At 38.3% G+C, this 26,111-nt stretch overlaps 1 protein-coding gene across 8 annotated transcripts; it reads right to left on the bottom strand.

Annotated features, from left to right (window-relative positions):
- Positions 1-1,467: 1,467 nt before the first annotated feature.
- SERAC1 (serine active site containing 1) lies at positions 1,468-26,107 on the bottom strand. Of its 8 annotated transcripts, none has more exons than XM_050972923.1 (18): positions 25,978-26,032; positions 24,652-24,898; positions 23,603-23,694; positions 22,216-22,252; positions 21,756-21,892; positions 21,351-21,440; positions 20,304-20,435; positions 18,632-18,753; positions 16,453-16,581; positions 15,009-15,122; positions 13,567-13,729; positions 11,229-11,379; positions 10,292-10,433; positions 9,409-9,509; positions 6,812-6,909; positions 6,088-6,270; positions 5,582-5,725; positions 1,468-3,813 (listed from the first exon to the last, which is right to left on the bottom strand). In XM_050972923.1, the coding sequence occupies exons 2-18, from the start codon at positions 24,696-24,698 to the stop codon at positions 3,785-3,787; spliced, it is 1,911 nt and encodes a 636-aa protein (XP_050828880.1). In that variant the 5' UTR covers positions 24,699-24,898; positions 25,978-26,032; the 3' UTR covers positions 1,468-3,784. The 8 variants fall into 8 exon arrangements, with proteins under 8 accessions (XP_050828880.1, XP_050828876.1, XP_030091731.1 ...); XM_050972919.1 differs by having other exon boundaries at positions 1,468-3,790; positions 25,978-26,030; XM_030235871.2 differs by lacking the exon at positions 24,652-24,898 and having other exon boundaries at positions 1,468-3,790; positions 25,978-26,107.
- Positions 26,108-26,111: the final 4 nt, after the last annotated feature.

Genomic DNA, 26,111 nt, shown 5'->3' with positions numbered 1-26,111 from the left:
GAATCTCCTGTCTCAATAAATTACCTTCCGCAGTGCTGCCCAACGTCCCAGCCAAGTGTTTTCTCAGAGGCAGGAGCTTGTGACCTGCTTGTGATCTGGTGGTTCTAGTTTCAATAGTCAGAGGAAGCAAAGCAGAGCCAGACTTGCTCCATGTTTGGGAAATCACTAGGGAAAACTCAAGACTGCAGGAGGCAGTGACTCTTTCCTTCTCATTTGGGATTAAGCCAGGCCCCACCATGTGAAAAAAAGCCAAGTAACCTGATCTCTTACTACCTGATGTCCACAGCCAGGGAACCCACAGCACAGCTCTGTTCTCAGCTCTGCTGCCCATCCTCACTGGGACATAATCAATGGAAATCAGTGTCCTCAGGGACAGCTGTCACTCTTCAGGGGCATGTAATGGGCTGTAGGGAGTGGTTATCCTGTGACATTCTTCCAGTCATGGAGCCAGCAGTTGGCAAAAATTGCTGATGGCAGTTGTGAAGCCAGGTATGATTTACCAGACACAAGTCTCCCAAGTGTCTGCTTCTTTAGTTTGTGAGGCTTTGGCAAGCCACCACACGTGAGCTTGCCCATGGCTGCAGTACCGCAGCTTCAAGGTGCAGTAGGCATCCTGGTGGCTCTGCTGCATTCGTGTTTGGGGTGGGTAAGTGGCTCTCCCTGGTAAAGCAACTGCCTGATTTAGTTTTTTTAGGGGGGGTTACCACTAAAACAAACAAAAGAAAGAGAACTACTACATTGGTTAGAATTTTCACTCTGACAAAACAACACTTTTGCTTTTCCCTTTTCATCCAGAATTGAGATTTTTACCAGATGGAAAATTTCTCATTTCCAGCCAGCTACTCTGGCTGGCACCAGGGAGCACAAATCACAGCAGAAGCCAGTTCACAGCACTAATCACAGCAATGGAATACTTGGTAGCTGTTGCTGCTAGAAACACCAACACAGTCACCCCAGACTGCTGGACAACAAGGGCAAGAGGAATGACCAGCCCCTTTTAGCCCTCCCTTCCCATCTCACTGTTTCCTCTTGGATGCCACAATGCAGATGAAACATCATCTCCTCAGACAACTCACACGCAACCTGCCTGCCACACCTGCAGCTGAGCCACTGGATGGCATTAAAAGAATACTTTGAGACCTGAGAATTTACAGAAAGACACCACTCTCAATTAATGTGACACCAGGAAGCATAAAAGTATCCAATTCCTGGTGGGAAGCAGACATGAATGCTAGGCCACAGAGCTGCTGGCCCTCAAACTGATGTCTGTACACGCTTTAGAAGACACTGCTGCAAAATCCAAAAGTGCAACTGGCAAACTGCTCAGTTTGGCAAAACATGCCAGAGCAGCCACCCCCTAGCGCTGTGCCTCTTACCCAATCAAAAGGTAACGTTACATTCTCCCAGCACAAGACAATCACTAAAATATTTGCAGATCTTTAACAAAAAAGAACACGGTCCAGAGTATTCAGCTGGCAGATCATTAACCTTTAATACACATTGTGACATAAAGACAATTTTTAAATCACATTTTATTACTATATTCAAAAAAAATAAAACCCAAACCCAACAACCCCCCACCAAATATTAGTTTTAGTTACACATATATAAATACAGTTACAAAAAGGAGAATTCCAGTTACAAAACATAGATGCATTTACTAAACTTAATGTTTTTTTAATGTCACTGATCTGAATCCATGTAAGCCAAAGGAGTCTACTAAAACTAATAGATTTGTCACATGAAACAAGCATTCAGTTATTAGAAGTCTTGTCTATTCACCATGAATTCCACATACTCTACTCTGTGAATACAAAGTGTACTAATATAGTTACTCTCTGAAGTCTAAACCACAGTGTAAAAAACATAAAGCTCTTCAGAAATAAGGACATTTCTGTTACATTTTCTATACAAAACACTGCCATGCAGTGTTCTTACCTACATCTCAGGAGGGGAAATGCTCTTTTTGCCAGTGTAGTGCTGTACAGTGTCTGTGCTGCTCTTGTGAATTTTACTTTGCAGCTCCCTCAATTTCCAGAAGTGTATTTTGAGCTACAGTGTCCTCCTGGGCTGCTCTCAGGACCTGGCAGGACTGCAGTGCCCACAGCACCAAGCCCATGCAGAACTGCAAGGTGCATCCCACCTCCCTGGCAGCTTTCACAGCCACCATTTGAAGGACACTAATACTGGATCCATCTCACAGGAGTGGCATGAGGACACCCCTCAAGCCTGTCATCTATACAGACCTTATTTAACAAATGGTCAGCAGAAGAAGTACAGCTTTACACAGCCCATGTTTGTTTTCAGAGAGGGATGCAGGTGTGAAGAAAGGGAGTAATGAGACCACAATAACATGAGGCTGCTTTTAACCACAGTACAAATTATTTAAGACTTCAAAAAAGTGACTGTGCACTGCCACTTTTTCATCTAAAAATACTGATTTCTCATCAGTACTGTTAGGGTATCCTAAACATAAACATAAACTCAAATAAGACACTGCTGGTTTTCTCTGTATCTACACCAGCATATATATTTGGGCCCCAGGAAACCAAAGCATTTGTGGTAATTTCCAGTGAGGCCTTACAATCACCTGATTTTCTTCCTGCTTTACTTTTTTCTACCTCAGCTCCAAACTCCAGCTATCAGCTTTCTTGTCAGGGCCTACATCTCTTGTGCTCCACCTAAGCATTTTCAATGCTCTTCTTTAAATCAGCTACAGAAAAGTTTCTGTATGAGTAACACGAGCCAGGGAATTGAATGCACCAACTTCTTGGAGTCTCCCAAGAGCAAAGAAGAGCTGAGCTCATCAAACACATCTTCAGTGTGAACAAGCACAGAACTGCCCTGTCTGACCAGATACACACTGTCCTAAGGAAAGCAGTCTCACAAGTTGCTAAGATTAGGAGGGAAATGTACAAGGAGATGAACATTTCTTTTCTTTTGTTTTCATTAAACCGACAACAATTTTCTAAGCAAGGCGAGCGACCAACCTGTCTCTTTCTCATGCAGAAAAACACATGCTGTGTCTGCTGACCAATCTGGGTGATGTGTTAAAAGAAAAGGCAAATGACAAAACCTCCTAAAATTGGGTCACTAGGCCAAAACACTACCTTAATTCACTTGAGTACTAATTTTTCAGGCTCCAGTCAGGCTACCCTAACATGGACAATAAACCAAAACTTTGCAGCAGCTACATACTGCTTCTCCCCTTTGACACAATAACCATCTCATTTAATTGTTTCTAATCCTGTCTATAAGACTTTATCCCAGGTGTATATTTACCTGCTTTCAAAGCAAGCTTGGAGTTATTTTTTTGGGGTGGTTTTTTTTGGTTTTTTTGTTTTTTTTTTTTTTGGTTTTTTTTTTCTTTTTTTTTTTTTTTTTGTTTGTTTTTTTGTTTTGTTTTGGTTTTTTTTGCTAAAAGAAGATACCCTGGGCACACACTTTCTTTTTGCCAAGTTTGTATTTGTCTTGAATGTATTTTGAGAAAGAAATTGGACAGGTACCTTAAGTTCAAGATGTACAGGAAATTATTCAGCAGCAGATACTATTGACACAGCACCCTTGTAACTTTCTGCAGATCCCCTAACAAATGTTAGAAGTTTCTGTGTCACACCAAACACAGGACACAAGCAGGAAAGGATGGCAAAACCTCAGTCTCACAGTTCTTGGGCTAAAACATCCTGAATGAACTGCAGTGTACGTTGATACAGGAAAGCATCCTTCTTCTTTGGCTTGCAAATATTTAGATGATTAACATCCACTGGAATAAGGTCTCCAATTCCTATGTCTGGAAAAGGGAAAAAAAAAAACCTACCAGAGTTCATATGACAACCTAGACTGAAAAGAACATCTTGCATTAGCAATTTCTCTCTCAAAACCAACTTCTCCTATCTTCAGTAAAACTCTTCATCATTATTTTATCATGTTCTAAAAGCATCAGTACACACAGTTATGGCCTGACAGAGCTCTGTGCTGCCACAAAACCCACACTGGCACACAACACCATTTAGGTCAGAGTTCTACTGTCTTTGTCTGAAATACACAAATGTACATTTGTCCATACAGACAACTTTGCTGAAACAAAACTTCATTTACTGATAGCACAGTCCTGACTGAGGTTTAGGCATTGAAATGATCAGGGATGTAGTTTAATGGTAACTTGAACCTGATCACCACTAATTGCCCATATTCCTTACCCAAATACTTTTACATGGACATAAAAATCTGGACTACAACGAACCTGAAATATGCTGCAAATCACTATGCACATTTCCAGATAAATGAAATATTTACATTGCTTAATTGTAGAATACAAATATTCCATTTTCAGCGACTGATTTTGGGCACACTACAGCATTTATTCTTTCTTGACAGCCATCACCACTGACTTTCCAGTTAGGATACTGTGACTGCCACATCCCAGTTTATTGAGGATTCACTCATCACCTAGAGAAATCCTCCATTTTGCTTGACTTCTGTATCTCAAACCATGGAAAACTACACTAGAGCAAGACAAAGCTCTGCTTTCACAGAGTGGCCTGCTACAGAACTGCCATGTGCCCTCTAAAGGCTTTCAAGAGCACTCATGGGCTGCACTAGGTGTCACTCCTAGAAGAGGAGACATGCTACAAAATTACAAGAGCACAGTACTCACTTGGGTTCTGTTACTCAGCCCTCCTTTTAACATTATTTTGGTATATAATAACAAAAAAAGGTCCAGATTTTCAGTCCTGGCCAATAAAACAGTATCAGCAACATTTTTGCAAAACATTGCTGCTCAAGAAGATATGTTGCAAAAAAATGCTAAATAGTGACTCAGATAAACAGGGATGTATAGCCCAGCTTTTTCAGAGAACCTAACCTTGCACTCAAGCTAGTGGATTTAGCTGGTGGAAAGCCTGATCTAAAACCTAACAAAGCAGTGGTTTCTGGCTTTACAGATACCTCGGGCAGTGCAAAAGAAAGACTGAAAATATAAGACTTAAAACAGTTTTCTAAGTTGAACACACATAAATAAAAGCAAGGGAAAAAAAATTGTCTGGTTTCCCCTTCTCCTAAAAAAGGCAAAAAGATGGAGGGAGCTCTACAGGAGGCAAACTCTATTGCTGGAGTTCACGAGATGTGGAAGGTAAAGGATTCTTAACACTGAAAACCAGCTTTGTGACTTTTTCCTTCCACTAGCAGTTGACTAATTTTCTTTCTTAGTTTTTTAAAGGAGAAAATAGCTGGAGTTTATAGAAGTATCTGAAACACTATGCAGCCTACCTATTCAAAGATAATCCACAACTAGTCATAATTTCAAATGAAAGGACTACAACATCAGACCAGGGTATACCCTGCTATTTTAACAAATGTTATTGTGATTTCAAAAAATCAAAACAAACAACTGCTATTTTAAGACCTAAATGTAGCTGCTTCTGATCTCAGCAGTCAGAAGTTTAAATCAAAAACCCCCACACTGTAATAGATTTATTTTATTACGTTATTTCCCCATAATATTTATAACCTTTTCTTGTTATTGATGTTTACATCAATATGTATCATATTAAAATAAATTAAATGGCTTTTTCTCACTTACCTGCTGACTCCACAGGTACAACATGCAGTTTTAACATGCTGCCTATGTGTGTTGGTAGGGTTTCTGCAAAACTCAGCACAGAAAATTTCTTGTCTTTGGCAAAAGACAAGAAGTCATCATTCAGTTCTTTAAGGGCAGGAGAATCTGAGAAAGAGCAACATAATTTTTACAGTGTTATAAGATTACAGCATTCTTCTGGCAAGACTACGCTGCTAGAGATGTTTTTATTACTATGACAGTAAAAAGTGTAGCATTTTGTTTGTAATCCCTTTTTCCAACTAGCATATGCAACAATTACTTCTGACTCCCCCTTTTCCCCTCACCTCTGCAATCAAATGAAACAGCTACTCAGAATTGCTTGCAATAATTCAACACACAACCCAAAACACAAAAAGGAGATTTGTTGTTTTTCCTTAGCTTTCTCTGACAGCACAATGAAAAAACCCAAAGCACCAAGAACAGATTAGCAGAGTTCCTGTTGCTAGATGATAGCAAAGTGAACATACCCTTGCTGAGCTCTTTAACCTCCACAGATGGGAAGAGGAGATATCTGGCATTTATAGAATATTCAGCTAGCTGGGAACCATGGTGAGGTACGCTATAAAATATGATTCCTCTGGTGTTGTTTACAATTTTATCCATTTCTGGATTCTTAGAAGCATCCACCAGCATCTTTTTGACTAGAAGACCTGGCAACAGAAGCTGTATTAATGGAGGGATTTAAATCACTGAGGAATAATGACCATGCTATATTAACCATGAAACAACTAACCATATTCTTGCTTTGGTTGATTAGTCCTTAGATTGTCAAATATGTAAAATTAACTTGAAAAAAACCCAAATCACGCTTGAAGAGGCATCAATATAAAATGTCAGTGAATGATGCAAATCCAATTTTGATTTCTGTTATGTGTTGCTAATGACATTTACTATATGCCTGATCATGGAGAAAATTTTGCCTCTGGATTTCCATTTACATGAATTTCAACTCATTGAGTTTTTAAATCAACATAGTAAGAACAAACAGCAATAACAATCCTTTCAAAATGTATATGCTGCTAAATATAATGCACTAAAAAAGTAGAAATCTGTTTTTCATTTTTAGGTCTTTGCCAATTTTTTAAATAAACTGTTCTGAATAATTGCATTTCTACCTGAATTTGGTTAATGGCTTATTCTGAAATCTTTAATGCAAATAAATGCTTTATATCAAACAGGCAACATGCTTACCACCCATGCTATGGGATACCCACACCAGAGGTCTGTCTCCAATCCCAGCAGCTTTGAGCTTGTCAAGCAGCTCACTGCTCCTGAAAGCAATAGACTCCCTGCAAAGAAAAAACAAACACAGGCAACATGGAGTGTGACAGATTAAAAGGCAATGTTAAAACACAATGAATTTTAGTGCTGCACATTTATGAAAGCGAATTAGGTAAACAAATACTAATTATTTAATTATTGTTTCTACATTGAAAAAGGCCGAGAACTTTTGTAAGGATCACTTCACAAGGACAATGGGAATTGAGCTAAATTCAGTTTCTTGCTCTTGCTGGAAAGTCTTTAATTTCACTCAGCAAACATTTCTATTTTCTTGACAAGTTGTTTTATGGAGTTTTAAATAGTTTCATTTACACACTGTAGCAAAATACTTGTTATTCTATGAAAGCAACATCAACGCATGATGAACTTTACACCCTGCAACATGAACAAACCTCATACACACTTTGCTAAACAATGCTCAAAACGTGGAGCAATGCAGAGAAATTTAAAAACTAAGTGCATGATCAACCAATACATTTTAAAAATTACAACCAATGTCAGTTACACTTGCCAGACAATCTCCGAACGCTTTCCACTGGAACAGTATGAAAGCACAATAATCTCCATTTTATAGACAAGAAGACTGAGCTCTGGAAAGGATAAGCTACACACTAAAGTTTGAAAATGAATCTGTGGTAGATCCAAAACAAAACCAATGCCAATGCCCAATCCAAGCTTGAAAGTGCAACACTTGCACTTTTCTTTGCTCCTTGCAGTGTAACAAGAATCAAACACAGAAGGCCCTTCTGTAATGAAAACATCAGGATATGGGGGCAACCACTGTGCCAAATAATTCACTTCATCTCTATTGGTCTCAGCATTCTCACTAGAAATTGCTTTATAACACACATGAAAAGAATAATCAAATGTGTCTTTTCAGATGAACAGTACGCTCTAGGCTAGCAGAGAGACATAAAAATTCACTTTTAAAACAGTGAATGAGACCATACATATAAGATCAAACCTATGGTTGTTTTTCTACTGCAACCTCATTGTTCCTGCTAGTTAAAAATATCTTCAATATCTGTCTTTTATTATTAACCACATAAAATTATCAAATATTATGGTTGGGTAATCATAAATAGCCAGTAATGAAAAAGATGTTATCTTTGGGAAAGAAAAAGGAAATCTATGTTTATTTATTTTCACATACTTGCTCCAGATAGACACAAGATGAGTTTTCTTAGAATCATTTATGTTTAAAAGACCTGCAAGATGATGGAGTCCAACTGCTAGCCCAAAGACAGCCAAGTCCATTACAAACCCATGTCCCTAAGAGCCTTCTCTGCCTGTCTTTATATTATCTTCAAGGATCAGGACTCAACCACTTCCCCAGGCAACCTCTTCCAGGGCTTGACGATGCTTTTAGTGAAGAATTTCTTCCTAATACCCAATCTAAACCTCCCCTGGTGCAATTTAAAGACAATTCCAGTCTCTTGGACCTTCACAGGCAACCACCTACATTCTCCTTACTGTAATTTTTCTGCCTAATTTCAAATAGGCACATTAACAGTCATGTGTTTCTCATTTTCTCCCTGCTTACTTGTTTTCCTTAATGCAATAATTGCCAGAGAGAGGAGGGAATGAACAAGTACCAAGTTCCCAGTCTATACATGTTGATTTTTTTTTCTTCCCTGCATAAAAAACACTATTAATTTTCAGATTCTTAACTTGTAAGCAGCCATGCACCTGTCCCTGCTGAAGTACACAAGTTGAATTTGCAGTACTAGTTACATGCTTAAATATCTGCATAAATGTTTGAAGGATTCTGATTTAAAGATCAGTGAACCTAATAACCAAATTCTATTCGAGACAAAAAACCTTTATAGGCTCAGTGTTCTTATTCTTCAACATGTTTGGTGGTAGCATCTTCCTCTGACCTACCCTGTTCAAGGGCAGGAAAAACAGCATTCCTCTGGCAAGGGCAATTACAGTAACTGTATCTGATTCAATCAGAGTGTATTTTATCATCAGAGTAACATGTGATCTGAAACAGGCTTCCCAGGAAGTGTTTCAGTCCCCATTCCTAGAAGCTTTAAAAACGCATGTAGATGTGGCACTGAGGAACATTGTTTTGTGGTGGCCTTGGCAGTGCTGGGTTAATGATTGTACTTGATCATCTAAAGGGTTTTTTCCAACCTAAATGATTCTATGAAAAGATATGCTTTATTTTATCAGGAGTATAAAGCCACAGTACAGTGATTTTTTTGCTGTGCTTATGAAGCATTACTGTGTCACTTTAAAAAAGAAACCCTTAAGATATAAAGTTGTATTTTCATTTACTAATAGCATCATTTAGAGTCTCCCTTAACATGAAGCAAAACTGTAAGAATTCATGAGGCTAAAAACTTTAGCATACCATGATTATATTAAATATTTTTCCTAATTTGATTTTTTTAAAGCATCAGGAAAAGTTAAATTGACTCTTTCACAGCAGGTGATCCCAAGGATCAGCTTTATAGGTCTATGTCCTGACCCCCCCAAACTGCAGATGCTGCATTTCTTACCTTTGAGCCTCAACAGGACATTTTGCTTTCCAGTCACTCAAATGAGTGTCATACTCCACAGATATGATTCTAAGGGAAGGACAGTCTGAAGCAAGCCATGTCTAAATTAAAGAAAAGCAAAACCAAAGGAGCTTATAATTGATGTACTTAAACTCTTGAAAGCAATGGAGAAAAGGTGTTACTATGGGGACCATACCAAGAAAGACCTTTGCTCTTCAGTTAATCCCCAAATATATGTTACACCTGGATTGTCATTCTTTTATCACATGCTGGTGATCTCTAGACTGTTTCTGAGCCACAAAGCAGGCAAAGAATGGAGATTAATCTCTAACTTGTGCACTCCTGGCTCCCTCTCCTGGGTGCAACGAGTTACTAAGATTACCAACAGGACTGATCAGATCAAATTTCACAGACACACTGTTAGTGGCTATACCAGTGAGAGTTTGCTTGGAGCAGTAATTACTTATTCACCAACAATACTTAAATAGTAATCTGCACAAAGTAAGGTACTCATACACCAAAGAGAGAAAGGGAACTTAATTTAAAATATTCTATAAATCTTCCTCAGCAATAATGTTCCATTAAAAAAAGAAATAAAAAAGAAGAGAGAGCACAAGGAAAGCAGCCATTGCCTCCTCTTTCACTAGCATGTGAATGATGTTGAGAACATAAAACTTAGCAGGGATTTTTCCTTGCAAGAACAACAAACAAGTCATTAACAAAAATTTATCATCAGGAACTTTAAACTGCCACTTGTAAAACAAACTACAAGTAATCAAATTAAAAGAACACATCTGCCAGACAGTGTCCTTCTAGATGCTCAGGACAGCTCTCATGAATGAGCAAGCAGCAGCCACATGTGAAAATGTTACTGTCTTTTTACCTTTGGCCAGCACTGAGTGTAGTCCTCTTCCCCTTCTGAGGCCCTTCTATCCAAGTGCCGGTCAATGTCCTGCTGCCGCCAGGTTTTAAACGCAGCTCCCAAAAGGCCATGAACGAAAAGGATGTCTGCTCTGACAGGCTGGCTGAGCAACCAAAAGGAAATTTTAAGAGATGTGGTACGTGTTCTTTTAGCAAATTGGAACTTTTAACCTAAGGGATGCCAAAATGTTTTTTTTAACATTACACGTGACTTCTTACCTTATGGACAATATTTAATGACATTTCAAAGAGCATACTCGGATAAAAACAAAAACTAGGGAACCTCACAGAAGAAAGATATAAAATGAGGTACAGAAAGTACCCACCTCACAAATCATAATTTTCTATAATGAAAAACACCTTTCCTGCCAGCTATTGTTCCTGTGGCTTGCTAGCTCCAGCCTTACCATCACATTAGATCTTCACTGTAACCAGAGTAACACCAATGACCCAGGGAATAGTTGCTACTGACACCCGCGCTGGAGACTGCTTTAGTCCCAGACACACAATCACTATTACTGAGGATGAAAATTTACTGCAACTTAGGCCAATATGTGCTGTTGTCAGCAGAATAATTACAAGGCACTGTATCCCAAGAAAAAGTGCAAAGGTTAAACAGTTGCAACCCACACAGAGCAGTAATTAATTTCATGGTTTGTGTTCAAATTTTCCATGCATTACAGTAATACTCTGTCCACACCCAGGGACTTCTCCAACCAATTTTACTGTTCTTCTACTTGACAATCTAAATTCAGTCCTTTAAACCCACCAAAGAACAGGAGAGGCAAGGTAACACCTGTACAGCAGCACTCTGATGCTAACTCTTCCAAAGTTTTGTAACAGAACAGCAGAACAAGTAACTCCAAGTACAGGACGTACAATGGCTCCTTCTACTTTACCTGCTACGATACTGTGGATGTAGGACATAAACACCATCTGCATATTTTTCTTTCACCATGTCCCTGTCTAGATTAGCCAAAGCTCTGGATGCATGAGAAGACTGAATGATGTGTGGGGATTTCATTACTTCAGCAAGAACAGAAACCCAGCCTACGTTGAGAAAAGGAAGGGGCAGGTCAAAAATAGAAACATCATCTGAACAGAATTCAGAAACATCAACCATCAAACCATACATCTGAAAATAGATGTTAAAACTTAAGAATGGCAACATCAAAATAAATTATTTCAATCTACTCTTTACCTCAGCAAAGTCAAGGCTAGGTAAGTGGAATGTCCTAAATTCAAAAATTCAGATGTATTTTACTACTGTTCATCTTATGATCTGAAGAAGAAGCCCTTCTCAGAAGAAAAAGAAAGTGTATCAGCAGGTCAGTACAGCTATAGCAAGAACAGATTTCAGATCTCTTTTTCCAGGTAAAATGCCAGGAAGATGTAGACAATGAAGCTTAAAGCAAAAGAAAGGCATAGAAAACAACCTACAGGAGCAATGGCAGATAAAAAAATTGATGCTCGCTGGGAAAGTACAATAATTTCTAATTTTAAAATCCAGTGTAAGAAAACTCTCTATGTGATTAAAATATCTTTGCTATTCTAAAATTTGTATACTATTTATACATTAGAAACATAAGACAAATTGGATACAATCCTCAATAAAATTTTAAGTCAAAGATACTATGGCTTACAAACACAGTATGATACTCTTCCTAAGGTGTAAAATTTTCTCTAATATGGAAGGGAATTGTCATAGACTACTGAGAAATGTAAAGGAATATCTTTCATGTGCATATGCACACATTTCTTTAAAATCCTGATAAATCTTGTTGTTGCTAGCAAAAACGGCCTATAAATCACACTTACATTACAGTCAAGTCCATAAAGAAAACCTGGGAATTTACTTCATGAGCACTGTTTCAAAACCATGTACTTACATGTTGTTACTAGTACAGTCTGTAAGCTGCTAATTCAAAATCATTTACTGTAGACTGAGGGAAAGAACAAATTGACATTCGAGTTTTGCCTTAAACTAATAAAACTACAGGGACCTTTGAGGACTGTAATCTTTATTTAAGAATAATGTATTTAAATTATGTATTTAAGCAGAATATATGCTGACCACTGTGAAAGTTGTATTTAAGAAGAGTACTATCTAAAGTCTTCTTTCAGTTCTCTAAACACAATGGAAGACTGCCAAGACTGACTAAAACTAGCTTGGTCTCTGGTTTTGCATTTCTCTTAAATTAGTCAAGACGAAGAGTCTAAAATAACTGTTCAGAATCAAAAATAAGTGTTCTGCCCCCAGATCACAGCCACTACAGAGTGCATTACTGTTTTTCTTCTTCCTGTGCCAGCAGTTTTTGCAAGAAAAAGAGCCTTAGAGGTTCTTTCTTCTTATGCATCATCCAGCAATAAAAGAGAAGCTTTATCAACTCTGGACTAGCAGTATTCAACTGCTTATCTCTGGAGTTTGACTCACTGACTAAAATTCCTTTTGTACTGAGAGCTCTGTTCCAGGGAGCTGCTGACTGTCCTGTTTCAGTCTCTTCTTCTACACGTATGGTTTCACCAATCATTAGAATTTAAGAATGGTGTCAGAGCCTGGGACAAAGGCCTTTATGTCCAGCTGCATTTCTTCAGAAGTGAACAGCATGGAAGCTGCAGACCAATATATGAACAGAGCAACAAAAGGACAATTATACAGTTCTGATTCTAGTCTATACCCTCAGATTTTCTGCAGCCAACCTGGTTTCCATTTGTAGAACTTTATGGATTTTTCATTTCATAAATTTGTCTCATCACTCTTTGAAGCTCTGTGATTCTTCAACTACCATAATGTTTTGTGGCAAGTTTTATTTTGGTCATGCAATATATGGAAAATACTATTTATTTGTTCTGTCTCTTTATGATTTAATGTACAAGAACCTTTGGTCTTGCATTACAACAAACAGCAGATGACCATTCCCTCTTTGCCTTCTCTATACCAGTGAAGAGAATTGTATAAATCTCCATCATATTCTCTTTCAGTTGCTTTTTCCATGCTGTCTTAGCCTAGTTATTTGTTCTTCATATCACAGCCATTGCAAATTTTTAATCATCCTCACACTCTTTTCCTGTGCCTTTGCTACTTCTCCTTTGTGTAAAAATGCACACTGTATTTAACAGGCAGATATCAGCCTGGATTTATAGAACAGCATATTGACATTTTCTATTTATTTATTTTATTTATTTATCTGAAACTTTTGGAGTAGAAATCTACCACTGAGACAGCTTTTCTTTTACCTGCACGTACTATGGATGAGTGCAGATGTTCATCCAAAGCCATATTCCCAATAATGCGGATTATGTTCCTCTGTATCTTTGCTGAATCTTTACGTAGCTGGTATATCCTCTGCAGTAGCTGGAGGCCTCCTTTAGCTTCAATTTTATCACAGTGAGAAGAAATCTGGCATTACAAAGTAAATGCAGTGACAATAAATAGACATTCTGCAAAAGGTTTTTTAGATGCTGTTAATTCATAAAGTAGGGAGTTTTAAGACGCAGGTATAACACAGCCCATGTTGCATAGAAATTATATTAATTTAGAATTTATTATGCCACATTAGAAGAGGAAATAGATGTTTTAATATGCAAAATGCATAATTCCTATGAATTGACAACTTGAAAATCTCTGAGTACCACCTCTCTACCCTTCTTCATGTCTGAGGGAGATGAAATGGTCTCCACTTGGCATGATCAAATTTCAACTCAACTTTGAGAGTCTGAACAGGTCAATTACCTGTATTTGCTAAAAGCACTATCGCAACCAGAGCCACTTGTTCATCACCCAAAATGCAATCATTGCAATTCCTTCTCTTCAAAATGAAAAAGATTTTTTACATTCCAGATAGTACTGCTATCATTACTGATCCTAGGACAAACAATTTAGTCCAGATGAATATGCAGGGTAGCTTTGGAAACTGCTGATATCCTCAAGCCTGTGGCTTTCAACAGGCATTTGGAATGAGTAGAGTCACAACTTGATTCAACTGAAAATCTAGAATATAACAAATTCTAGACTAAGTCAGAATTTCTATGTACATGGAAGATGTGAAAAGAATACCAGGAAGCTGCACTTTATCCATCCCAACTATCAGTAACCATTTGGTGTTCTCAACATTGTTTTTCAGTGCTCTAGGCTTCTGAACAATTAACTGTAAACAGAAGAATGTAGCAATAGGAAATAAGAAGCAACACTGTTACAAAATGTCTTCCATACTCCTCATCTGTGCCAGCAAAAAGCAGACTGGTCCTGGGAAGGCCACACAATATTGCTGTGCAATATTCTGCCCAAAGAATACCTTTGTGTACAGGTGAGGTTTGCATTCTGTTCTGGTTTCTGATTAGAGTGAATTCATGACACTATTTTGCTTTGTGAAAACCCGGCATTACATCAGAGCCACACTTTTACCTCTTCAAAGACATACAAGTATAGTACAGGGGAATTTGTAAGGGTGAATTAGAAAAAAGCAACAAAACTTCCATACACTTCCTCATGAGAAAAAAAATTACTTTGTTACAGGAAAGTGCTCATTTCACAGCCATCTCAGTTGTTTAAACATTCTTACAGAAGGAGAAAGGGGTAGGAGACAAGGAAATGGCAACTCCTTCCCAATACATGAGAGTGCATTAGAGAGGAATGTCTATAAATGTAGCTTTTCAGCTACAGTTTAAAGACAAATTACCTTGGAATGCTGTACTAAAGCCTGCAAGCAAAAGAGTTCCACTGTCTCTGAAGGAATTTTACTCAATGTCTCACAATATGGAAGTCCATTTCCTCCAAAACACCATAAGCCTCCCTGAAATGAAAACCATAAAAATAGTAACACATTTCAAATGGCTACATAAAACAAAGCATTTCTAATCTAGAATGTTAAGTGTGTAATGATCTACAGAAATTGCTTTAAAGAGTGCACAGCATGCATGCACTTCTCAAAACGTACAAATTACACAACAGTACATCATAAAAGTATTTACTATTTTTAACTGGAAATATTAACTAGATTTTCAGTGGGGTCTCCTTAGTCTATTAACTTCAAAACATACAATAAAGGGGCAAAATGCAGTATTCTCATTTTGTTAATGAATGTCATCTTTTAAGATCATTTGCTTAAGCAGAAAAAAGCAAGAATCAGCGTAACTCTAGACTTGCAAAACTTAGAAGAGGAGGAAGAAAGGTCTTCAATATGTGGCACAGCCTCAGAAGACCAGTCTCTCAATCACGCAGCAGAAAGACCAACATAACCTCGATAAAAATCAAAATACTTCCAAGTGTGATGTCTTACCAAAGCTCCCTTTGTAGCACGAGCTCTGGCTGTGAAAACAGTAAAGGAGTGATAGTATAAAAATAGCACACATAACTCTGTCATAGAAAATAAGGAGTTATTGCACTCTGGAAACTCTAAATGAAGACTGACAAGCATTGTTATTAAAATGACATTCATTTTTGTTATTGCATCTTATAAAAAAATAACAGTCACTGATTAAGGAAGTCAGAACTTTTAAACAACAAAAAGTAAAATTCATAAGAGAGAGTGGATGAAACGAACAAAATATTATTTTAAAACAATAATGGCACTTTAAATGACATTCCTAAAGCCACTTAGGAAGTTGTTGCACAGACACAGCTGGAGAATTCCTAGATCCAGGTCCAAACAGACCATAGACTACTGCAGTTCTGGTTTGGTAACAGGGACCTATTTCAAGGAGGCACTTCCATGTGATGTAATAGAGTTCACTATTTAAGGTGTGCTAATAACCTACCACTTTACTAATCTCATCAGTAAAAGAACATTCAAACAACAGTAAGATGAAATGTGAAAAAACATTTTATGAGCACTACGAGGGGAAGGAATGTTTTGGACAGAGTGTTGAAATGTCTGCTTAATGGGAAGGCTTGTAAGACATAATCTTTAACCACGCCTTTCAACTAGCACAGCTGGGAAATATAAACAAGCTTTCAATCAGACAGACTGTATTTACAAGAGATTTTGCTCATGTTCTACACTCACAAAGTGTCTGTATTTCTCTTCCTCTTACAATGATAAAAAATATAGGAAAAGATTTGTATCTTTGAGCTCTGCAGGCACAAAGAACCCAAACAGTTCTGTTTTGCAGATGGCAACTCACCATTTGTGCAGCAAGAGTCTGGCTACTTTCACGTAATGCAAGAGATGTGAAGTACTGGACACATGGATCAAGACCAGTCTGAGGTAAAGATACCAACAACAAACGAAGTTCATCTTCTATGGGATAATCCTGTGAGAAGTAAGCATGAACAGCTTTTAGGTTATTTTGTTCAAAGCATGAAGAAAAATGCAGAAGAGAGGAATATCTGAAATAATGGAATCAGCCATACTAATGAGGCCACAAAATCTGAACCTTGGACTTCAGTGCTCTGCAACTTCAGTTTAATAGTTTTATCTGTAAAGACTTTAGAAACTGATAATTACAAAATCACCAAATAAATTATAAAAAACCAAGCTTTACATTTCATATTTTGGTGACATTATTCTAATGGTTTCAAAGACTAGAAGAAAAACCAATTCCTCTTGGCAGAGGAAGCTTAAAAGTTCACCCTTAACTAAGAGAAATTTTCATAGAAACATAAAATACTCAGAGTTGCAAGTGACCCACAAGGATCATAGAAGTCAAACTCCTGGTCCTGCACAAGACCACCCCAAGAATCACGCCATGTGCCTGAGAGCATTGTCCAAAACCTGCTTGAGTTCTGTCAGGCTTGGGCCATGAACACTTCCCTGGGGAGCCTGTTCCACTGCTCAACCACCCTCTGGGTGAAAAACTTTTCCTGATATCCAACCTAAACTTCCCCTGACAGAGCTGCAGGCCATTCCCTAAGGTCCTGTCACTGGTCACCAGAGATCAGTGTCTGCCTCTAAGCATCCCCTCACAAGGAAGCTGTGACTGCAATGGTCTCCCCTCAGTCTCCTCCAGGCTGAACAGGCAAGTGACCTCAGCCACTCCTCATGTGGCTTCCCCTCAAGGCCATCCACCATCTTTGTTGCCCTCCTTTGGACACTCTCTAGTGTCCAAAGGAGTCTAATAGTCTAATATCCTTTTCGTACTGTAGTGCCCAACACACGGTGCTCAAGGCGAGGCCACACCAGTGCAGAGCAGAGTGGGACAATCACCTTCCTCATCCTCCAACTTGTGATGCTGTACTTTTGGTGCTGCTCCATTAAAATGAATGTATACAGTATCAGTAAAAAATGAAGACATTTCTTTTAATGTTTGGTCTAAAAAATTAATATAAGTATTAGTTTAACAATCCATATATTGATTGATAGATTCAACAAAGTAATTTTATTTGCCCACCATCATTGAACTTGCCGTTATTCTAATTCTTTGATAAAATCAGAGATGGAGACTTATTTATGTAGAGCTGCCACAATGATTTGCTTCAACTTGCTGAGCAGCAGATTGGTAACTCAGCTTCAATCACCTAGCAATCATATTGCTCTAAAAATATATCCACAACCATATACACTAGTGTATATTTAAGGACTGACAGGTCCAGATCCACTAGCACATAACGTTACCAAGGCAAGAAAGCAAAAACTGAGAATATCACACCCAATCAAAGCTGATATTCAGAGTTCTGTTGGTTAAGGTACACAGGTATTTTCTGACAGGGCCTTCTTCCCCTCTTCATTGTATTAGCATTCCAAAACCTTGTATATTATACTTCATAGGCCAGTTCTGTTTATTGAAAAAGCTGATGTCATAACTCCTCAGACCATCATATATAGAACATCTACATACATTTAAAATGTGTTAATTTTTAACTTAAAAATAAAGCAAGGCCAAATTTATCCAATAAGGATCTGCTGGCACCCAAAAGCTGGCAGTGAAGAGGTGGGCCTACAGTAGAGCACCAACTACTACTGAGGAGGAAAAGGCCTCCAGGAGCACGCTCCATGTGTAGGATTCTGTCCATGTCAACAAGGCAATCCAGGATGATTTCTTCACATTGCCTGCTGGATGGAGACAAGCAGTCTCTGACAGACTGGTAACTGGCTCAGACTTCATTGCTTGTAAATATGTCATGTGGATAACAGTCCAAGAATAATAATTGATCAATGCTTCCAACCTTATTTCTTTCCATCGTGCCACTCCCTAATGCAGATATACCCCAAGGGTGTATCATATATTAGTTTTGTATTTTGGTATTTTACTACTAGTCAGTTACTTTAAAAGAACTTCACTTTCAACAAAAGTTAACAACAAAAGTAGTAAAAAAGAAGTAAGCAACTAAGAATCATCTAATACCCACTTTTCTTTTACTTACAGTCTTGATTTTTGGCAATGGTGGTGGAGGCAGGAAAAAGCGAAGGTCGACATCTTTGGATCGAGCCAAACCTATAGCAGTCCTTTGATCACAGGTTTGAGCAGCTGTGGCATACTGATAATCTGTTGTACAAGAATTTCAATGTTGGAGTTAAAACTAACCTTAAATACTTAATTTTGTTTGAAATGTAGTTTGTGATCTTCTTTTCAAGTAAATATACTTGAAAAGAAGAACCATCTCTCTGCAGTCTACTTAGAAAAACTCTTTGATTTTCTAACCACAAATTCCAAAAGTTAAAAACTGCAGATGTTAGACCAGCACTACACTGAGCTGAAATACACCTGGGCACTAACTGTTCGTTATAGGCCAGTTTGATAATTCAGTGGCAAACTGAAGGAAAAGAAAATAAAACCTTGAAGTGGATCAACACTTTTTTCTACAAAAATTTGATTCTATTCCTGTTACTGTTATACAGTTCTAGAACAAAACTGACAAGGCATTTAAAATATACTTTTCACAGTCATAGACTGGCAACACTTTTCCTTTGGTGGAGGCAATTTACATCTGCAAACTGAACTCACTGGAGCTGAACACTTTGGTCCTAACAGAACACTTTGTCCTAGTTGTGAAAAATCAGCACATACTTTAAGTCCTAAACTTTCTTTGACTAGGTTTTGAAGCATCAGGTTAAAAAAAGCCTGTTTCCCTCATGAGGCAGTTGACAAGAATACTTACTGTTTGTGAAATGTCCAAATACTACAACAAGGAGCACTACAGAGAAAGGGAGGTAACAAAGGGCAACTAAATTTCTGAATTACTGTGCTCTGAAATCACCTGCTAAGAGTATTCGTCTACAAAGGACAAAGTTCAGTTTTGGTACACCCTAGCTTTGAAACATTTTCAAACACAGTTTGCTGGTGTAAATTCCCTGTGAAAATTATTTAGAATTTGAAAAAGTAAATTTGAAACAAGATAAATCCCATGGTGTGAAATTGCACTGGAAGAGTGAAAGATACACAACTGACTAAATTACCAAAACGAGTGTCCAGAATGGAATGTCACCTAGTTTATGTAGCCTAGTGATGGAGGGGAAAGGAGGAAACACAAATACACAGACGCACACCTCCCCTTTACTTGGGGTTTCAAAGATATTTGCTGCTAGAGCAAGAGGGAGAACTTATTACTATTAAATAATAACTAGGACAAAAAATGGCTTACAGATAATGCCTGCACTCTACCTCTGGTTTGCCAGTACTACCTATCAGCTCCTAACCAATTTTTATTAACTTAACCAACGACCTTAAACTCACTCCTACAGAGGCTTATTAAAAAAATCACTGCCAAAACTTGTGACTGCATTAGCAATCCCAACAGAAAACCCAAGGAACTAAAGAGCATGAACTGCTTTCCCACGCCACAGCAATGGTTACAAATCCTCTGGTGGGAAACTGAGAGATGCCTGCACTGCAGACACTCACACTGTGTCAGGGTATTAGGAAAGAACAGCTACTTGATATGTAAATAATTCCCCCACATTTTAGATCAAGTTTCACAGCATATTTAAGCTTCTTGCAGCTACTAGCTTTTCTTCACGTTGTCAGCAGACTTGGAACAGCTAACTGAGACTCTGTGGAATTTTTGGGACAAATTAGGCTACATCAGCATACATTACCATGCCAGTGACTGTTGCTTGCCAGGTCTTGCACAGCCTGCAGTCGGACTGCTTTGTCTTCTGACTGACTTCTCTTTAAGAGAAGCCATAAGGCACACTCATGATCTTCTCCATCAAAGGTACTGAATTGTTCTTTGACCAGGAAGCAAATAAAATCCAAGTTATTAATGAGTATTTTAACCAGCCACATTTCTATTTGTGGAGTACAGAAATATGTAGTTTTTTAATATTTGAGTATTACTTGCTCACAGTAATTCAGAGCGTAACATTTTAACCTTAAATTAGTACAATGAACAAGGACAGAACGACATCAGTAAAATGCTGATCCTAAAATGGTGAGTTTGTCTCATTTTAGTGGCACCAAGTTGATATTTCATGTACCTACATGACACACACAACCCCTGGCTGGCACTTACCAACCATAATTACCAGCAGGAGCTGCAAATTACTAGCAACTCTTGAGGCTCTGACCTTGAAGAATTAATTTCATAAGATGACAGTGGACATGCACATTGCTATGATCATTTAACAGAGAGTTAAATAAGAATAGACAGTATGCCTCAGGAGCACAGTTTCTGATACAAATGGAAATTCTTGTTTCAAATTACTTGAAAAAGCAGCAACACTGATCCAAAAAACTGTGCTGCAGTCAGTTAATACTGTCAATTTCGATGAAAGTATACATAATTTTCTAAAATAAGATTTTGAGAGTATTTCATCCTACAAACACCTTTTTTACACAAAAATTATATCAAATATTAACTCGGTATCTTAACTTTTAAATCTCTTCTGGAACAAAGAAGAAAACAACCCTCAAATATCCTCTTAACCATCACTTTCATTGACTTGAAGAAATTGTTCTAATACACAAAAAATAGACAACTGACTGATAATCCATATATATAGAGAAATTGTAAGCTATATTATCACTGTTTCAAGAACAAAAGAACATGTAAACTTGGTAAGAAAAAATGTTTTACTTCCTAATTTCCCTACTTATTGTTAAAAAATAATAATCATAGATAAATTCCTACTTTCAATACCTACCACTAAAGGGTCTCCGGAAGATTTTAGCTTCTGTTTCTAGAATTCTCCTCACTGCTTTATGGACTTCTTTTCTGGCCTTGTATGTAATCCCTACAAAAGTATTTTTGTATTACTGGAAGTCTGAAAGACAGTTCCCTCACCTCACGTTTCATAAATATATGGAAAAAGAAACATACACACATTTACATACAGACATTGTATAAAGAGAATTATCTGATATATAGAGAACTATGTACAGAAAGAACTATCTCAGAAAAACCCCAAACCAGTCAGCAGCTTAAAATAAATTTGGTGACATTTCTTTGTAACAGATTTCAGGAAATATAAATTTACTTGTTATATTAGGGTGACTTCCAGAAACATTCTATTCTCTTAGAATAGAACTCAAACAATTATGCATCTTACCTTGATATTCACTTGGACTTAGAGAAGCTGTACGTACGTATACATAGGATTTAACTTTTTCTTGATGTAGAGCTTGAGTATCGATTTGCAGTAACTTATTTAAGGACAGGACTTCATATGTAATGAATACAAAGCCTCTTTAAAGAAAAAAAAAAGCTGCATATGAATATCAACTAAAGCAACATAATAAAGAAACTAGCAATCACACTGGCATAAACCATAGAGATTTTACAAAATACATAACAGTCTGTAGATTATTTTGATTTAGCAAAGTAAAGGCTATAAAATACTTGAAATAGTTATAACTATATACTTAGTTATAATTATCAGAAATTGTGCTTCAAGACTATATTCTACCATGTCTAATGTCCCCTAGTACTATCACATTTTTGAAAGACACACATATTAAAATTTTCACCATATCTTTAAGATACATATATGGTCATTAGTTACAACTTACCCTAGTATAAGTGATCCAGTTACCTTTGCAATTTTTCCTTGAAAAAATCAAAACCAAATGTCAAACAAAGTTGTGTGCATCACCTCAATATAACCTACAGTTACCATTTGATTATCAGACAGTAAGAATACCAATCATTAAGAACAAGCTTTAAAAAAAAATTCTATTGCTTTCTAGCTTTCAAGAAATTATTAACCAAATTTACAACTGGAGAAAACATTACTAGATTCAGATTTCCTGCTCTCCTAAGCAAGATGATAAAACATGTATCTTGCCAGTGATATTTACTTTGAATATTGCTACCTCTCAATTGCATGCACTGCTCAGCTACCAGAATCAACAGTAAGCCTTCTCTGCCTGTAACACTAGCAGTGATTTGGAACTCAAAATAATTTTAAGGAGTTCATGTTTTCTTACACGTTGCAGCTATTTCTTCAGTATATATTATTACATACAGGACTATGTATGTTTTTGAGAAGTCCTGCAGAATCTCCATAAGCAAATACAGTTAAAAAAAATTCAATTGAATCTAATGTATAAAGCAAACAGATTACAAATACAAGCTACTTGCAACAATTTGCCTTTTAAACAAAATTATTCCTTCCAGATTTCAGCTACTTTGTATCTACAAAGTTGATCTGATTATCTGGATATAAGGATCTCTATAGAGAGAAACTCTTATCATTACCAGCAGCAGCAAACCCAATGTAACACATCTCACCTATCATGAATAATTTCTTTTCCTCAGCATGAATTGGGAGATTTGCCCCACAACCACTGCTATCAGCTTCCATCTTTGTGAGGCCATAAGAATTTTGCATGCAGACAAGAGGCAGCAGCTACATGTTGAAGAAATAACTGGCAGAGAAGTTTGAAAAAGAAAAAAAAATGCAATGCTTCCTGTAGAGCAGAAATTGAAATATCCTATCTCTAATGCTCAGAAATAAATTTCAGAACTGTAAGAATTGTCATTATATGCTGAAGACACCAAAGAAAACAGAAACTAAGCAGAGCTTGAAGTAAATAAGGAAAAATAAGTAATAGAAACAAGCTTTATTCACTGTTCATGAATGTAACTATTTCAGGGCTCTTGAGATTACAAAATAAAAAAATCAGATACAAGTGAAATTGAGGATATTTAAGGAGATCCCATTTAATTAGGGAAAGACTCTCATCTAGTGTTCATATCTGTTCCCAGATAATCTGCTGGTGTCAAATTACATATCACCATGCAAAGCAAGGTCAGAAGCAGAGAGCAGGAACAAACAGAAGCTTTAATCACGAAGCATTCAAGGGCTTAAAAGTTCAGTATTGTTTAATTAAGCATGGTGTCATGTCGCTCCTTTTTATTAGAACTTCAAATCAATACATAATGAACTCTACTTACTGATATCATTCCAGGGTAGGTGTTTTTTTGTGGTTGGACCAGAAGTTCCTATTTTTCTGTAGCAAAATACACAGTAAGAAGCCACTGACATTCTGCATATTGAGAGGGAAAGAAAAAAGTAACGATTGATTAGAGACTTACAGCAGAAATCCTGTAGAATTTTTTTTCTGTCTTTTTACAGCAAAGGTCATGATGGGAAAGGTCACAATAAACCATGTTTGTGTCATTTTGCTCCATATAAAGCACACTGACTAAAGAACTCTATAAATTTCTCAATTTATGGACTGAATAATGGGCTGAATTTCAATTATAAGAAAAATTTAAAGCACTTTTTTATCAATTATGTTACTGTTGATTTTAGTGACTAAGTATCTCCAATTAACTTCTCTGCTTCTAAGTTTCCTTTCCTACTTCTTAGTCACTCTTCCCTAAATACCAGATATGGTCCTATCTCCATCAAGACATGACTCAGTATGACATGAGCTTTAATACAACTCAGTAACCAACCCTTTTAAAAGTTCATAATTCATTGTGTTGGCAAGTTTTATTTTGACTAACAAGACTTAAAGAGCTACTACATTAAAACTAACACTTTTTGCATACAGTGCAGAAGTAACATGAAACTCCTATCTTCTAAGTGAAATTTTAGTGTTTGCATTGGTGCAATTATAGTAACTGAAATACTGAGTTACTGTGTTTACAGGCATGTAAAAACACACCAGTATCTCTCACATACTAACCAAATTCTTGTCAAATTACTTCAATTTGACACAATCACAATTAACTCAAAATGATAAAATGTCACATGTGTAAACCCGATGCTGAAATATGGAAGCCTGATAGTCTCCTTGAAATTAAGGTAATCTCTGCAGACCATGAAAAGTGCTTATATCACTTTTATCATCAGTGCCCAACATCTCTAAACAAGGGGATTCTTTTTGTGTCCTTCCTTTAATAAGTCTTCCCTCTTTTCTTATTTCCCCAAAAGTTTTGATTTTTCCTTTCTCTCTTGCTTGTGTTTGAGAGATTTTGAAAAACATCAGCATTACCCCAGCATTGTCACAATCACTGCAAACTGCGTTTTGACTTCTGTCATTTCCACATCGTTTATCCTTTCACTTCAACAGAGAGCAACACACTGTGAAACACTTTAAAGACTTTGACCATCAGTCCTCTAGAGACACCTCTTCGTCCTCCAAACTCTTCTGCCTCCAAACTCCGTCTCATGACAGTTCCTTTACCACCTTTACTCCCAGAATTGCAGCATTCCCATTTAGTCTTCTCTCTAACCACAGTCTGAAACAAACATGTGGTTCAGTGACAGCAGGTACCACAATTACTAAAATTTAAAACATGCACCTGCAAACACAGGAGGACAAAGTGAGCACCACTCCTCTGCTGCCAGGAGCTCCTGTTCTGGTCCAAAAGCCAGCATCAGATTATCAAATGTTAAGGGTCTGGAATGAACCTTAAAGATCACCTAATCCCAAGACCCCTGCCATGGGCAGGGGAACCTCCCACCAGACCATGCTGCTCAAGGCCTTTTCTAGCCTGGCCTTGAACACTTCTAAGGCTGCGGCATCCACAATCTTCCTGAGAAATCTGTTCCAGTGTCTCCCCACCTGCACAGTCAAGAATTGCTTATCTAAATGTCTCCACTTTTCGTTGGCACCCATTGCTCTTTGTCCTATACTACAGTTCCTGACTAAGTGTCCCTCTCTGACCCTCCTGTAGCACCCCTCAGACACTGGAAGGTTGCCGCGGGGTCTCCACGCAACCTCCTCTTCTCTAGGCTGAGCTACCCCGACTTCCTCACTCTGCTTTCACAGGGGAAGCGCTCCAGCCCTCTTATCAACTTCCTAGCCCTTCTCTAGGCTTCCTCTAGCAGCTCCACGTCCTCCTGATGTAGGGGAGCCCAGGTGAGGTCTCGCCAGAGCTGAGGAGGGGGGCAGAATCGCCGCCCTGGATTCGCTGCCCGCTTCAGCCGGTTGCTCTCGGGGCTGCGAGCGCGCACTGCCGGCTCACGCTGAGCTTTCCAGGCTTAGGCACACACCAATATAATGCAAAAGGAGCCATTTCGCACCGTTGCACAGCTGGCCCAGGCAGCTCCGAGCCCCGTCCCGCACCGGTGTGCGGCCCCCACCTACCCGCCAGCGACTGCGCAGCTAGGGCGTGTTGAAAAAAAAGACAAAAACACCACCGCAAACCCAACTTTAAGCAACACAACACGAAAAGGGGCAAGGAGCCAGGCTGGGGTGGCTCTGTGCCTTTCCAAAGGGGAGGAACCGCGCACCCATTAACCCTGACCCCGGCCGGCCCGCCCGCCCAGCGCCGCTCGCCATCCCCGCGCCCCCGGCCCGGGCCGCAGTTCGCACCTTACGCCTGCGCCCCCACTCCCTGCGGCGGCCCCCGCGCGCCCCGTGACGCCATCGCGCCGCCGGCAGCCCCGGCCAATCCGAGGGAGCTGCCGGGGGCCGGCGGGCTCGCGCGCGTGCGCGGGCGAGGCACT

Source organism: Serinus canaria, chromosome 3 (assembly GCF_022539315.1).
Source record: "Serinus canaria isolate serCan28SL12 chromosome 3, serCan2020, whole genome shotgun sequence".
NCBI lineage: Eukaryota > Metazoa > Chordata > Aves > Passeriformes > Fringillidae > Serinus > Serinus canaria.
The sequence above is the reverse complement of the archived record's forward strand: the minus strand, read 5'-3'. Positions and strand labels throughout refer to the sequence as shown.

Excerpts from the sequence above, each read along its gene's own strand:
- SERAC1 (XM_050972919.1), bottom strand. The coding sequence starts at position 24,698 with ATGACAGAAGTCAAAACGCAGTTTGCAGTGATTGTGACAATGCTGGG. Across the intron at positions 9,510-10,291 it reads ACACTCAGTGCTGGCCAAAG|ACATGGCTTGCTTCAGACTG; the intron begins GTAAAAAGACAG and ends TCTTTAATTTAG. Across the intron at positions 6,910-9,408 it reads TGTCCTGTTGAGGCTCAAAG|GGAGTCTATTGCTTTCAGGA; the intron begins GTAAGAAATGCA and ends TTTTCTTTGCAG.